Source organism: Theobroma cacao, chromosome 4 (assembly GCF_000208745.1).
Source record: "Theobroma cacao cultivar B97-61/B2 chromosome 4, Criollo_cocoa_genome_V2, whole genome shotgun sequence".
NCBI classification, from domain to species: Eukaryota; Viridiplantae; Streptophyta; class Magnoliopsida; order Malvales; family Malvaceae; genus Theobroma; species Theobroma cacao.
In genome coordinates, this window is record NC_030853.1 from 7,492,296 (window position 1) to 7,508,913 (window position 16,618).

A 16,618-nucleotide genomic window follows, 5' to 3' on the forward strand; every position below is an offset into this window, starting at 1 on the left:
TTGAAAATTTTAAAACCAACAGAATGGCTTAGAATAGTGATTTGGAGTTCAAGGTGCAGTTTGGAGTCCATCAGAAAATTGACCAATTAGGGACAAAATGATCATTTTACCATTTGATGATTAAATGGAGATTTTTAGCCAAGATTTGATCACATTTGACCAAGAATAATTATATGAAATATAATTATGATTATTGGAGTATAAAATGATGTTTAGTAGTGAAAAACTTGTGATTCCCGATATTTATGGAGCAGAAGGGCAAAATGGTAATTTTGCCACTAGTGGACTAAACGAAAATTTTTTTAAACAATTTTTGCCCCATTTGGTTAATATTGATCAATATTAGTGTTATTTTAGGTTGAAAAGTAGAAATAATGAGATTCCGGTACATTTCGGAGTATAAGGGCAAAATCGTAATTTTTTTGTCTCGGGGGCAAATCAGTAAAATTTTCGCCCCAGCACTTGTCAAGACCAAGGGATTTTAATTGTGGTAGGATTGGATAAATACCAGAATATTTGTGGTGGAAAATTAAGAAGAAAAAGTCAAAAAGTTAAAAATTGGGCCAATAAGCATGTGACACATGGCATGCTTGATTATTTTATTATTTTCTATAGAAATCAGCCCATTAAATCCCCAATTCCCTCACCATATTCGGCCTAGACATCCAGCAACAAGAAAAAAGGAAGAACAAAAGGAAAAACAAGAAAACCTAGGTGGAAATTCAAAGAAAAAGTGAAGAAATCAAGGAAACAAGCTAGGTAAGTTAAAATTTCTTTAATTCTCCTTGATACCTAGCTTACCCATGCTTTTGTTCTTGATTTCCATGGTTGAATATTGAGTTATCATGATGAATTCAATTCTGAAAAATGGGTATGGAAGAGGAATTGTTGTTGGAATAATTTGATTTTAGACTATGTTAGTGTTTAGGGATAGTTAAGCATGGTTATGAACAAAAACACAAAAGAAATATTCAATTTCTCTAGGGTTCCTTGTTGGCCGAACCATGAGGGCTGAATATCAATGGGGGATTGTTTTTATTTCAAGGAAAATGGCATGGAAAATGATGAAGTAAGGTGAAACGGTTATGTAGAAAAAAATTCGATGCTAGTACACCAAATGACCAAATTTTTTCTATAAGGAATTGTGAGGGTTCTAATGCTGAATTTGGCTTTATTTAAATGTATGTGGTAAATTAAGGTATTAGAGGAGAAATGAATTAATTTGGAGGTGATTTGGACACAATCGTCGATTAATCGGGTGATCGGTCGAATTTAATCGATACCGTGATTAAGCGGTAATCGGACATATTTTTGCATTTACATATCAAGCATTAGTAGTTTAAATTAATTTATATCAATTTAGGGACAATATAGTAAATTCCTCGACTTTGTTATTTGTCAAGGTGGTGAGACGTCCGGAAAAGGCAAAGGAATTACGCGTGAGGACTATTAGTCAGAGTTCACCCGGAATCCGAATTTTCGACACCTGTGAGTGGACTGCCTATCAAAATTGTTTTGGGAATATGACTGTTTTGAACAAAGTGTTTGAATGATTTTATGAAATTTTTCATGAAAATGAATGCCTTGGGAACAAGCTTTTGAGAAAAGGTTTATGTTATGAAATGTGGTTATTATGGATTTCTATGTGGCTGCATTATGTTGATATACATATATGCTTGAATATAATGTTGTGTAATTATGTTGACTCGGCTATGTGCGAGTAGGGAGTGTGCATAAGCCGAGGATGACCCGGTTATGTGCGAGTAGGGAGTGCGCATAATCCGGTGATGACCCAGCCATGTGCGAGTAGGGAGTGCGCATGAGCTGGTGATGATGATGATGAGCTGGTGATGATGATGATGGGTTGGTGAGATGATGATGATGGGTATATACGTATATATATATATATATACATATGTAAATGTGTGTGATATAGCAAATTGATGGACAATGATTTATGGTTGTAATGTACGTAAAATTTGACACATTATACTTTGAGAATTTTCATGAATGTTAGGTTGATTTTATTAGTTTAGCAGGATGGCTTTTGTTGAGTGAGGAAAAATGTTTCTCTTGTTGCTTTGTTTTCACTGCATCGAAATTCATGCTCGCTGTAGCGAAAAACTCTGGGGTTTGGAGGGGTTTTAAATAGGAATGAACTAAATTGCATTGTTTGAAACAAGTGCATCATGATTTTAAATTTTTCCTAATTGTTGCTTGTTCCCTTCCTTGTTCACTCACTGGGTTTATACTCACCATTTTCAAATTCATGTTTTCAGATCACGAGGTAGCCGATAATTAGGACGAGGTGTCCTTGTAGATCTGTGTACATCTTCTGGTAGGTGTCTCGGCATTCGGTAGCTGTATATCCATCCGAGTCACTCCGCTGGAGGTCGAGTATTATTTTGTTATGTATAGATGAACTTAAATGTAAATTTTAAAAGAGTAATGCCAGTACGAGTTGGCAATGTATATCACTATTTTGACTCAAAGTCATGAAATAGGACTTAGTGATAATAAATAGAATCATAAGTAAGATAAATAATAGGCTTGCTTGGGTTTAGTGGATTACGTCCATTGGACCCATGCGCCGGTCATGACCCGAAATTTGGGTCGTGACACATATGCTCTCCCTTAGTGTGTGCATATTTTGCTTACTTTATTCCAACAAATTTTATTCTTGTTATGCAGAAAAATGACATTGTACATTTAGAGTATACATATGTGCATAATTTTGGGGTGATTCACAGCAATGAAGGTTGATAGATTTTCATAGAAAATTCAGCAGAGTTTGTCAACAGCATATAGTCATTAGATTTTGTCCAATCCTTTCATGATTCAGTCAATACACAATGCACAACATCTATAATTATTTATAAACATGATTTATCCACAATGTCATAACAAATATCAGTCAACAACATATAATCCCAATATTAGTGAAGTAGTAGATTTTTGTCATTAGTAGTTAAAATAACAAGGATAACAAAATATTAGCAAACTTCAATTTTTAGCAGTCAAACATCATAGACATATCAGGTTTCATTTCTCACACTACCATATAAACACCAAGATTAGAATTTAAGTCTTCAAGTGCCACCATGGCACAAATGGCAGAAAATTTAAAAAGTGTTCAAAGACTGCCCCTAGATTGTCTTTCTATCCCTTAAAGTCTTGGTTCCTTCACCCTAACATTTTTTTAATTATTTTTTGGTTCCTCTTCCTGCTTCCCTAGTTCCTGCCATCCTATTCTACTCCCTCTTTTTGTCAGCATCAAACCAAGGGGTTTTTAGTCATCTGAGGTGTTAGAGGATGAAGATTCAGTGTTACAAAAAGGATTTAGAGGAAAAAGAGAGGCTTCTCGTAGAGGTGATGATATTTTAAGGGAAGGTTCTAGTGAAGACTTATCAAAGACATTAACTGGAGCTTGAGGTGAAGAGACTAGAGCTAGTCTAGATTTCTATGCCAACTTGGAAGACTTTCTTCTCTTGAGAAAAGATGTCTTGGTAGCCATAGTTTTCTTCCTCATCTGCGGTGCTGCAGTGGCTTCCTTTTACTGTGAGGCTGTAGTGACTTTTTATTTCTCTTTGCCAGATATTGCTTTTCGTCTAGAAACTGATGCAGGTGCATCTTGCTTCTTAGTTAGCTTCTTTTTACCAGTTTCTACCTTGGTAGTTTCCATTGTAGCTTGTTTCTCAGCTTGTTCTTCCTTTACTATTTGATGGAAGATTTCCATGATGGATATCTCCTCTCTATTAGGTGGGGAGGGCTGGTGTTTCTCAAAACCATGTTCTTCCTCAAAAGCTGTCACTTTTGTCCTTTGATCAGATTTGTCCTTGCTCTGGTGTTCAAAAGATGGTGCCTTAGTTGGTTGTTCTACATCAGGATGAGAATCTTCTACTTGAATGCCATGACTTGCATCATAAGCAGAAAACCTTTCTGCTTGCAAGGCTGACCCTTCAGCACCTTGTTGTGCTGGTGCAACACTTAGAGTTTCAGATGAGTCTTCAAAAGCAAGTTTTTAGGGCACTTTTTCCTTTCTTTTCACTTCATTCTCAAGTTCAACTATTTTCTCCTCAATCTTCTGCAATCTCATTCCTTGATCAGTGAGTTTACCATCTATCCTCATCAAAAGATTAAAAATCATTTCACTAGAGAATTGGGAGGATGATGCCTTGGTTTGTGCTTGTATAGTAGAGACTTTGGGTGTTCTAGTGAATTTCTCACCATCCAGCTTGTATCCCATTTTGATCCAGCTTCCATAGTAAATGGCTTGATCTCTGGTCTTCACCATGTCCATCTCATACCTCTTGGCCTAGACTCCCTTTTTTTTGTACAAGGGATGTGATGACATTCCATAAGGTAGATTTACCTTCTCAAGTTTGCAAGCACCTCTCATTTTCTCAATCATAAATCTACCTGCATTCAAGGTAACCCCATTGAAGGCACGTTCCATTAGCCAAAGATCTTGAAGGCTAATGTAACTTAGGCTTCCACTTCTGCCCTGGATGGTAGCCGCAACAAAATAGTGTAAAATCCTAATATGGGGGCTGATTATCAAACCTGAATTGCTTTTTTAAGAATACTTTTCCTTCCTCTCGGTGATGATTTCCCATAATGATGAGGGATCATATTTTTCTGGGAACTCATACTCACCTTTTTCACACTCAACTTTCAGTAAACTACCTAAATCCTCAAAAGTGACAACAAATTCTTTCCCATTCAAATACACATTCAGACCATTTTAAACATAGTCATTAGAATCCTCTAATTCTTTTTTCTCCTAAAGCAATGCTGGAGTAGAACTCCTTTACCAAACTTGCACTGTAAGATCTATCTTTAAAAGTCATATATCCTTTCAGTTTCAGTTCATTACAATAGTTGGATAAACTTGTCTGAATTTATAAGTTCTCATCAAAACTCTTCCAATCAATATATTCACCATAGGTTATAGGTGCATTCTCAATTTTTTTGAACCTCAGTTCATGCATTCTATTTCTGAACTTAGAAGAGGAAAAACTAGTACCTTTCTTGAGGGTGGATTCCTTGTCCTTCTTCTTTTTTGTTTTCTACTTCTTTTCTTTCAATTTCTTCGATATCTCTTTTACTAAAGCAAACATGATTTTTTGTTTCTTCTTGGGTATTTTCGCTTTAAGCCCTTATTCCAGTGGTCTCTTGCCTTTCTTCTTTTCAATGATTTCTTTACTTTTGGAGGTTTTTCCCATTTTGAATCAAGGATTTTTCTAACTGGGGTTTTGTCTAAATGGCAAGGATTTGAGTCGATTTCAGACGAAAATGTGAAAAGATGGGTTTCAGTTTCAGAGGTTCGGGTTTCAGGGGAGAGAAAATAAGAAGTTGTCAGCAATTAATTCCTAAAAACTGTCCATCTATTTGCTCTATTCTATTTGCTCAGGTTTCAGGGGAGAGAATATTGCCCTATTCTATTTGCTCAAAATTTAAAAACTCCCTCTAAATTTTGGTTATTCACTTTAGGTAGTATTACTTCTTTCCTTATCACCTAGTACACACATTCTTTATATTATTTTATTCCTCTCTTATTTTATTGACTAAGTCTTATTATTTAATGCTATCAGAACACTCTTAGTTAACTAAGATTCATCGTAGTCCACCAAATGCATTCTATTTCAAGTGCATGAGCCAAAGATTTTCTCACAATTCCTGCTGACTAAGCATACCTAGATTTCTTCTAATTTCATAAAATCTATACCCATTCAGTGGTTTAGAAAAAATATCATCTAGTTGATGAAAAGTATTCACAAATTCAATTTTAACATCATTTTTCATTACATGGTCTCTAACAAAATGCTGTCTAATCTTAATATGTTTTGTTCTAGAGTGTTGCATAGGATTCTTTGAAATATTGATTGCACTTGTATTGTCACAGTATATTGGTATGTTATGCAATTATAACCCATAGTCTTCTAATTGTTGTTTAATCCATAATATTTGGATAACAACTACCTAATGACACATACTCTGCTTCTATTGTAGATAAAGCTACTGAGTTTTTCTTTTTACTGGACCATGACACTAGCATACTACCTATAAATTGACATGTTCCACTAGTGCTTTTCCTCTCTGCAACTCTATTTTGCTGAGGTGTTCTAGGTGCAGAGAAATTGTGATCCAACCCTTTTTTGTTGCAAAATTCCTCAAATTCTCCTCCATGATCACTCCTTATGCTAACTATGGCTAATCCTTTTTCATTTTATACTTTCCTACAATGACTTGTGAAAACTGATAGAGCATCATTCTTATGAGCAAGAAAATGTACCCAAGTATATCTAGAATAGTCATCAACTATCACAAAGTCATAAGATTTTTCTCCTAAGCTAGTTGTGCTTATTGGACCAAATAGATCAATATGAAACAATTCAATAGGTCTAGATATTGACACTATCTTTTTAGTCTTAAAGGGTGTTCTAACTTGTTTTCCTAGTTGGCAAGCATCACATATTTTTTCATTTTCAAATTTTAAATTCGGCAACCCAACAGCTAAGTTTTTTTTTTAATCAATTTTGACATAGTATGCAAGCTTACATGTTTTAATCTCCTATGCCATAACTAGCTGTCATTTTCAGCATGTGCAACAAGACATATTTCACTATTTATTTTAAGATCCTCAAGAAAGACAACATTCATATTTTTCAATCTCTTTCCTATAAATGAGACTTTGTTTGTACCTGTATCTATTACTTCACACTTGTTTGAATCAAAACATACTTTAAATCCTTTGTCACACAATTGACTAATACTCAATAAATTATGCTTTAGACCCTTTACTAGCAACACATGACTAATTTGAGTTTGGGAGTTCTTACCAACAGTACCAATACCATGAATTCTACCTTTTGAATCATCACCAAAGGATATGGTACCTCCCTTTCTTTTGTCCAATTGGGCAAATAACATTTCATCTCCAGTCATATGTTGTGAGTAGCCACTATCCATGTACCAAGGCTACTTCTTCTTGAGTTGAGCTCTTGAACATGTCTCCTTTAAGTGCAGCTCAACCTACAAACCAAAATTTTAGTTTTTCTTTATAGGTACCCATACTTTGATGGGTCCTTAAGAGTTAGTTGCAATATAGGATCTTTTAGGGTCCCAAATTTTCTTAACCTTTTGTAGGTTGTTTCTCTTAAAGCAGTCATATGATATATGACCATGTTTACCGCAATTATAGCATCTAGGTAATGCTTTAGCAAAATTTTTATTGTGGTATGCATATCTTTTTGAAGATTCATTTTTCAAACATTTGAGAGCTGTGTTTTCATCAAGTAATTTTTGCACAACATCAAGCTTATTATCTAGCTCTAATTTTAAAACTTCAAAATCTATTTTTGAGTGTTCTAACATAATTTACATAATATTTCTTTGCTCAAAAATAGAATTGAACTCTTGTCTCATCTTTTCCAAATCATTTTCAATAGATGCATCCTTTTTCTTTAATGTTTTGTATTTTGAAAAAAGTTTTTCAAATTCATCACAGAGGCTGTAATACTCATCCTGTAAATCATCAATGGAAATATCACAAGGGGATGAGGATACCTCGGTTTCATCCTCTTGTGCCATCAAACAGATGTTTGCTCTTTCGTCATATTTTTCATCTTCAGCTTTAGAGCTTAATGTATCACTGTCCGACCATGCAGCAGCCACCATTGCTTTCTTGAATTTCTTATTTTTCTTTGGTGTCTCATATTTCAGCAGTGGACACTTGGACTTGAAGTGACTAGGTTTCTTGCATTCGTAGCAGATTAACTCCTCTTTTTTGTTGGAGTCATTTTTGTTTTTGATTTTCCATGAAGCACCTTGATATTTTCTGAACTCTCTTCTAGCCAGTCTCCAGTTTCTTTTGCCCATAAGTTTTATGAATTTTCATGCAACCAGAGCTAACTCTTCATCATCATCACATGATAATTCTTTCCAGCTCTTCTTCAAGGATGTTGGCTTTAAGTGCAATGCTCTTTTTCTTTTCCTTTGCTTCCCTCCTATTTTCTTCTTCTTCTTCTTTGAGCTCCAGCTCATGAGTTAGGAGAGAGCCACAAATCTCATCTAAGGTGATAACTTTTAGATCTTTTGCCTCTCGGATTGCAGTCACTTTAGGCTTCTAATTTTTTCGTAGACTCCTAAGCAGTTTTTTTACTAATTCATGTTCAGGGATAGCCTTGCCTAGTTGACTCAATTTGTTTGTGATATTTGTAAACCTATCTAACATGTTGGTGATGTCTTCACCAGGCTTCATTTTGAACATTTCATAGTTATGTGTTAAAAGGGCAATTTTGGACTCTTTTACTTGAGAAGTCCCTTCATGGATTATTCTGAGTTTCTCCCACACTTGTTTAGTTGTTGTATAGCTTGAGACTTTGTTAAATTTAGTGGGGGTCAAGGCACAACGTAATGTGTTGATGGCCTTAAAGTTTATTTGAACTTTGTTTGTTTTAGCCTCGGTCCATTCAGACCTTGGCTTGGGCATCAACTCATTTGTCACCACATTCATGGTTGAGGGCATAAAGGGTCCATCAATTATGACGTCCCACATTTCATAGTCTATAGCTTTAATATAGATTGACATCTTAGTGCTCTAATAAGGATAATTAGAGCCATCAAACAGAGGTGGTAAGTTTGTTGATTGTCCATCAGCCACTACTGATTTTAGTTGAGCCATTTGGATCCTCCCAAAAGATGTTAAGCCTTAATAATAAGGAACTAGCTTTGATACCACTTGTTGGTCCCAATAATATGTGCTAGAAGGGGGTGAATAGCACAATTTGGCTCTTTCAAATATTGTCTCTAAGTGTAGATAAAGTGAGACAAATGAAGGAAAGAAAATAAAACAAAAAATAAAGTAAATAAGACAGCAGAATTTAGAGTGGTTCGGTCCAAGACCTACATCCACTACCTTGATTATCCAACCAAGAATTTTCCAAACAATCCACTAGGAATCGGTGAAATTCATAAGCTTTCACCAAGCTTTATAATGGCTTTTACAAGGCTCAGCCAAAACCTTTTACATTAGTTTTTCCTGGGCTCAACTATAACCCAAAGTGGTTTTTCCAAGGCTCAACCACAACCTATAACAATTAAGCTATCCCAAGCTTAAATAACTCCTTAGAATGACTTCCTCACTCTAAGAATACAAGAAAAGAAGTAAAAGAAAGTACCTATGATCACAAGTTGATCTAAATGGTACAAGGTTGAGTGCAGAATACAAGTAAAAAGAATGGGCGTTAGGGTACAGCAGGGTACAAGAGAGATTTTCTAGTTTTTCAGCTCTTAAGTAGTTCAAATCTCTCTAACTCTTTTCTAAGATATTTTTCTAACTGTTAGAAGACTCTTTTATACTTGAAGAAACATCTCTGATGGCAGTTTGACAGTTTTCTAGTCGTTGGAGATAGTTGGGAGTCAGTTCTAGCCGTTACTCTGTCTTTTAGTGCAGATTTGAAACTTGCAGGCAGAATACTTTTAGTTGACTAACCGATATCTTAGTTGACTAAGTTGTCTCTATTTTATGCTCCTTATCTTTGGCAGTTTTGGTTGTAAGCACTTAGTTGACTGACTAATTCTTGGTTGACTAAGTTGGTTCTATTTTTCAAACTCTTCAGCCTGCCATTTCTCCAATTTGAATCTTGGCCAACCAACATTCTTCCTTATTCATCTAATGAGCTGCCTCCTTGTTAATCAGTCATGTCTCATTATTTTTATCCCTTTTCTTCTTTTGATATACACTTTGAAGGATTGATTTATTAATTTCATAAATTAATTTTCCTGCACACTTAAGTAAAGGCATTAGACACAAATGGATGGGAATGTTTTATTATCATCAAAAACTAATGGAGCCAACATTCTGTACATTCAAAAGAAGGCTAAAGGATTCTCTTATAAAGTGAATTGACCTACTATATATCCAACAAGGATTAAAAATTGGCTTGGGCTAATAGGGCCTTTATTTAATACTCCATCAAATCATATTTGATTTAGCCCAATGCCTAATTAGATTAAACCTCTATAAAATCAATTAGATCACATCTAATTGAACTTAAATTAATTTCGACAATTCACCTTATGCGTGTGAGCCATGAGGTACTAACATGTTGGTAATAAATATAATTTAATTAAACTAAGAATTTATATTTATATCTATAGATCATAAGCGGCATCTAGCAATACATCATGACCACCCAAATGTCAAGAGAGTCAATATGATTTGACTAACCTTTCAGTGTGCAGTATCTTAGTGTAATTCAATCATTTCATCATATATCTCGAATAGATAGAAAGCCTAGATCGGTGTCTATTTTCTAACTTATCCATATTAGTCTTGCGACTTTCATATTGACCTCTTAAGATTGCCTTGGCCAAGGACTTTTAGTCAATATAAGCTAGGAGCAAATGAGATATGTCCCCTTCAAATCACTTGGGGTGATGAATCCTCTCTAGACTACTCATTTATCTTCATATACTTTATGCCATACCCAAAAACACCCTATTTAGGCACCTAGTCACTTCCAAACTCATATACGTGAAATCAAAGCATGACAACTCCCATACAAGATGACTTGGTATTACAAGTCTAAGGATTGCTTACACTACCGACACATGAGAGTATTTCCATAGACATTGGAGTGAAATACCAAATGGAACTCTCATAGCGAGTCATGTTCAATGAACTTGTTACTTAACAAGAACCCACGTATTATCCCCAAGTATCTCACATACTTCAACCTATGAGATCAATTGCTTACTTCCAAAGTAAAGAGGCTTAGCATGTACCAGCCTTTGAGCATGGTCAATGTTGTTATTCTTGACACTATAATGACTAGGAACATATTTAAAAACAAGGTTTTGATGCATAAGAATCTCATAATTATAACCTTTACAATTTTTTTGCTAGGCCATTATGTTCCAAGGACTTTATAATCTCATAAGTCTCTCATAACTCTTTATAAATAAACTAATTGATAAAGAAAAATGGCATACACTATATAAATTATCCATAATGCATTTACCATGAAATATGACTAATTAATGTAGTGTTTTACAAGCACAAAATTGATTGGCTTGTAGGGCTTACACAAACAGCTTTTTCAAGTGATCAAGTGGAACCACAAATATGCCTTTTAACGAAAGCAAGCTCAACCCACAAAGTGGCTTTTACCAGGCTCAACCATAAACCCTCAATAACTTTTCAAGCTTAAGTTAGAACCTTTACAAATATGTGTACAAAGGAGTAATATCGAAGATTTCCCTCACAAAGGCTGGTAAATAAATGTTTAAGCTTTGGTGTACAAGAAAAGAAATTATCTCACAAATATTAGCTTAAGAATAGCAAGTGATGAGTTTGAATGGCTTTGAAAGCTTAAGAGAGGATTGAAATGTTGTTTAGAGAGAAAATAAGAAACTTGAAGCTTTTCTCTAGGGTTTTTAGGTGTTTGCTTATCTTTTCTTTCTTCAAAATGAGTCAAATGCAACCTTTTATACTTGCAAGGAGATTTAGAGTTATTAAATACAAGTTTGAAATAAATCTAGCCATTATTAAGTCTCTAGGATCGACTACAAAGCTACTAGGATAGTCTATGTATTTCAAAAATCTCAAATTAGGGCTTTCCTAGTTGAATATAAGTTTCATCTACTCGATACTCTTACCGAGAGCTTACATTTTTTAGTTTTGGGCTTTGGTAGTTGACTACCTCTCTTTGAGGATCAACTATGGCTTCATGAATGTCAAATTTCTCATGCTTCACTACCTTAGGATCAACTACCTCTTTTATAAGATTGATTATGGCTACACATTTTCAAGTTTTCTTGCCCATTTTGCCATAGGATTGATTGTCGCCACTATAGGATCGACTGACACTTTGATTCTTCATGATTTCTGTGAGACCCTATCAAGCTCGATTAAAAGACGGTATTGTACTGAGTGGTACAACTAAGTTAAATCGAGCCTTGAACTAGTTCAAATAGAAATTCTAAGAGGAAATTGAAAATTTTAAAACCAACAGAATGGCTTAGAATAGTGATTTGGAGTTCAAGGTCCAGTTTGGAGTCCATAAAAAAATTGACCAATTAGGGACAAAACGGTCATTTTACCATTTGATGATAAAATGGAGATATTTAGCCACGATTTGATCACATTTGACCAAGAATAATTATATGAAATATAATTATGATTATTGGAGTATAAAATGATGTTTAGTAGTGAAAAATTGTGATTCCCGGTATTTATGGAGCAGAAGGGCAAAATGGTAATTTTGCCACTAGTGGACTAAACGAAAATTTTTTTAAACAATTTTTGCCCCATTTGGTTAATATTGATCAATATTAGTGTTATTTTAGGTTGAAAAGTAGAAATAATGAGATTCCGGTACATTTCGGAGTATAAGGGCAAAATCGTAATTTTTTTTTCTCGGGGGCAAATCAGTAAAATTTTCGGCCCAGCACTTGTCAAGACCAAGGGATTTTAATTGTGGTAGGATTGGATAAATACCAGAATATTTGTGGTGGAAAATTAAGAAGAAAAAGTCAAAAAGTTAAAAATTAGGCCAATAAGCATGTGACACATGGCATGCTTGATTATTTTATTATTTTCTATAGAAATCAGCCCATTAAATCCCCAATTCCCTCACCATATTCGGCCTAGACATCCAGCAACAAGAAAAAAGGAAGAACAAAAGGAAAAACAAGAAAACCTAGGTGGAAATTCAAAGAAAAAGTGAAGAAATCAAGGAAACAAGCTAGGTAAGTTAAAATTTCTTTAATTCTCCTTGATACCTAGCTTACCCATGCTTTTGTTCTTGTTTTCCATGGTTGAATATTGAGTTATCATGATGAATTCAATTCTGAAAAATGGGTATGGAAGAGGAATTGTTGTTGGAATAATTTGATTTTAGACTATGTTAGTGTTTAGGGATAGTTAAGCATGGTTATGAACAAAAACACAAAAGAAATATTCAATTTCTCTAGGGTTCCTTGTTGGCCGAACCATGAGGGCTGAATATCAATGGGGGATTGTTTTTATTTCAAGGAAAATGGCATGGAAAATGATGAATTAAGGTGAAACGGTTATGTAGAAAAAAATTCGATGCTAGTACACCAAATGACCAAATTTTTTCTATAAGGAATTGTGAGGGTTCTAATGCTGAATTTGGCTTTATTTAAATGTATGTGGTAAATTAAGGTATTAGAGGAGAAATGAATTAATTTGGAGGTGATTTGGACACAATCGCCGATTAATCGGGTGATCGGTCGAATTTAATCGATACCGTGATTAAGCGGTAATCGGACATATTTTTGCATTTACATATCAAGCATTAGTAGTTTAAATTAATTTATATCAATTTAGGGACAATATAGTAAATTCCTCGACTTTGTTATTTGTCAAGGTGGTGAGACGTCCGGAAAAGGCAAAGGAATTGCGCCTGAGGACTATTAGTCAGAGTTCACCCGGAATCCGGATTTTCGACACCTGTGAGTGGACTGCCTATCAAAATTGTTTTGGGAATATGACTGTTTTGAACAAAGTGTTTGAATGATTTTATGCAATTTTTCATGAAAATGAATGCCTTGGGAACAAGCTTTTGAGAAAAGGTTTATGTTATGAAATGTGGTTATTATGGATTTCTATGTGGCTGCATTATGTTGATATACATATATGCTTGAATATAATGTTGTGTAATTATGTTGACTCGGCTATGTGCGAGTAGGGAGTGCGCATAAGCCGAGGATGACCCGGTTATGTGCGAGTAGGGAGTGCGCATAACCCGGTGATGACCCAGCCATGTGCGAGTAGGGAGTGCGCATGAGCTGGTGATGATGATGATGAGCTGGTGATGATGATGATGGGTTGGTGAGATGATGATGATGGGTATATACGTATATATATATATATATATATAAATGTGTGTGATATAGCAAATTGATGGACAATGATTTATGGTTGTAATGTACGTAAAATTTGACACATTATACTTTGAGAATTTTCATGAATGTTAGGTTGATTTTATTAGTTTAGCAGGATGGCTTTTGTTGAGTGAGGAAAAATGTTTCTCTTGTTGCTTTGTTTTCACTGCATCGAAATTCATGCTCGCTGTAGCGAAAAACTCTGGGGTTTGGAGGGGTTTTAAATAGGAATGAACTAAATTGCATTGTTTGAAACAAGTGCATCATGATTTTAAATTTTTCCTAATTGTTGCTTGTTCCCTTCCTTGTTCACTCACTGGGTTTATACTCACCATTTTCAAATTCATGTTTTCAGATCACGAGGTAGCCGATAATTAGGACGAGGTGTCCTTGTAGATCTGTGTACATCTTCTGGTAGGTGTCTCGGCATTCGGTAGCTGTATATCCATCCGAGTCACTCCGCTGGAGGTCGAGTATTATTTTGTTATGTATAGATGAACTTAATGTAAATTTTAAAAGAGTAATGCCAGTACGAGTTGGCAATGTATATCACTATTTTGACTCAAAGTCATGAAATAGGACTTAGTGATAATAAATAGAATCATAAGTAAGATAAATAATAGGCTTGCCTGGGTTTAGTGGATTACGTCCATTGGACCCATGCGCCGGTCATGACCCGGAATTTGGGTCGTGACAATATTGGTATCAGAGCCCTAGGTTTGTCTAGGTCCTAGAACTTCCTTTTTGTTAGTCCAGCGGAGAGTCGGGTCTTTATGTGGGAACTTCAGTTGTAAAGTGTGAACCGCGGCACATTTTACAACCAAATGACCGCATAGATTCCCTATCTTAGAAACCACCTTTTGCTTTAAGTATGATTATAATATGTGTTTAATAACAGGCGTTTGCTTTTGTCTAGGTAAGAATGCCGCCTAAGACACGAGCCGCCTCAAGACGGGCAGGGGAGCAAGATGCTCCCATTGAGATGGCAGATAGACCACGGGCATCCACCCAGAGAGGCCGAGGTAGACGTGGCAGGGTCACTAGGCCGGTGGGGTTGGATACGCCTGTGAGTAGGCAAGAAGAGGGACAGTCCTCAGGTGATGTAGATAGACACCCAGCTAGGGGTATTACTATTGAGGATTTGGCGGCAGGCCTACAGGGAGTTAACCGGGTTGTAGAGATGATGGCGACCCGCATGGAAGATATACAAAGGGTAGTAGAGGGGAGACCTACAGTACAAGAATCCCCTAGCTCCCAAGGACAGGCCGATCACCAACATCATGAGGAGGAGAGGGGACATCTAGATATTTCTCTTCCTGACTTTCTCAAGCTTAAGCCTCCAACATTTTCAGGGTCTGATGCATCGGAGAAACCCCAGGTTTTCTTGGATAAGATGGAGAAAATTTGTAAAGCCTTGGGATGTTCTAGTGTTCGGTCAGTTGAGCTAGCCGCCTTCCAATTAGAGGATGTGGCGCAGGAATGGTATAGCTCTTTATGTAGAGGCAGACCGACTAATGCAACACCGTTGGCCTGGAGTGAGGTCAGTGCAGCCTTCTAAGATCGATTCTTACCACTCAGTGTGCGTAATGCCAGAGCCAGAGAGTTTGAGACTTTGGTACAGACTTCAAGCATGACGGTGTCTGAGTATGACATCAAGTTCACGCAGCTAGCTCGTTATGCGCCCTATCTCATTTCTACTAAGGAGATGAAGATTCAGAGGTTTGTGGATGGGTTAGTGGAGCCATTATTTAGAGCTGTGGCATCCCGAGATTTCACTACCTATTCTGCAGCAGTGGATCGTGCTCAACGCATCGAGATGAGGACCAGTGAGAGTAAGGCTACGAGGGATAGAGCAAAAAGGGGCAAGACAGAGGGTTATCAGGGCCGTAGAGATTTCAGCAGTGGTGGTTCATCTTCTAGCCGTCAAGGTCCACAGAGGGACTCACGGTTACCTCAGTAGGGGAGTGACGCACTTGGTGCTAATATTAGGGTGGGACAGAGAACCTTCAGTTCTAGGAGGCAGCAAGATTCTAGACAGAGTAGTCAAGTCATTTGCTCTTGTGATACTTGTGGGAGACGACATAGTGGACGGTGCTTCCTTACTACAAAAACTTGTTACGGGTACGGTCAACCTGGGCATATTAGGAGGGATTGTCCGATGGCACATCAATCACCAGATTCTGCTCGTGGTTCCACCCAGCCAGCTTCATCTGCTCTGTCAGTTGCTGGCTCATCTGGCCGGGAGGTTAGTGGATCGAGAGGTAGAGGTGCAGGTACTTCCTCTCAAGGCAGACCATCTGGGTCCGAACATCAAAGTTCTATTGGTGGAGGCCAAGCGAGGGTGTATGCTATAACTCCCTAAGAGGCTCGGACCTCAAATGCAGTGGTCTCAAGTATTTTTCCTATCTGTGATATGAATGCTTGGGTGTTGTTTGAGCCTTGTTTAACCCATCTGCTTAATTCTACATGTTTTGCACATCGATTGAGTAACAATCGTGTTAGGAGAGAAGAATACTTGGTGGTACCTACTCCTTTAAAGGAGATATTTGTGGCCAAGTGGGAATATGAGTCCTGTGTAGTGCGAGTCAAGGACAAAGACACTTCGGTGAATCTAGTGGTGCTAAACACCTTAGACTTTGATGTAATCTTGGGGATGGATTGGTTATCACCCTGCCATGCTAGTATGGACTGCTATCATAAA

General features: G+C 36.5%; 1 protein-coding gene and 1 long non-coding RNA gene across 2 annotated transcripts; both read left to right on the forward strand.

The window, feature by feature from the left end:
- LOC108661662 lies at positions 12,726-14,306 on the forward strand. The gene is made up of 3 exons (XR_001927430.1): positions 12,726-12,756; positions 13,401-13,485; positions 14,273-14,306. It is a non-coding gene; the product is annotated as an uncharacterized LOC108661662 (long non-coding RNA).
- On the forward strand, positions 14,350-15,877 carry LOC108661555. The gene is made up of 3 exons (XM_018118986.1): positions 14,350-14,385; positions 14,834-15,457; positions 15,539-15,877. Exons 2-3 carry the CDS (start codon positions 14,840-14,842, stop codon positions 15,875-15,877), a joined length of 957 nt encoding a protein of 318 aa, XP_017974475.1. The 5' UTR covers positions 14,350-14,385; positions 14,834-14,839.

Excerpts from the sequence above, each read along its gene's own strand:
- LOC108661555 (XM_018118986.1), top strand. The coding sequence starts at position 14,840 with ATGCCGCCTAAGACACGAGCCGCCTCAAGACGGGCAGGGGAGCAAGAT. Across the intron at positions 15,458-15,538 it reads CACCGTTGGCCTGGAGTGAG|ACTTCAAGCATGACGGTGTC; the intron begins GTCAGTGCAGCC and ends ACTTTGGTACAG.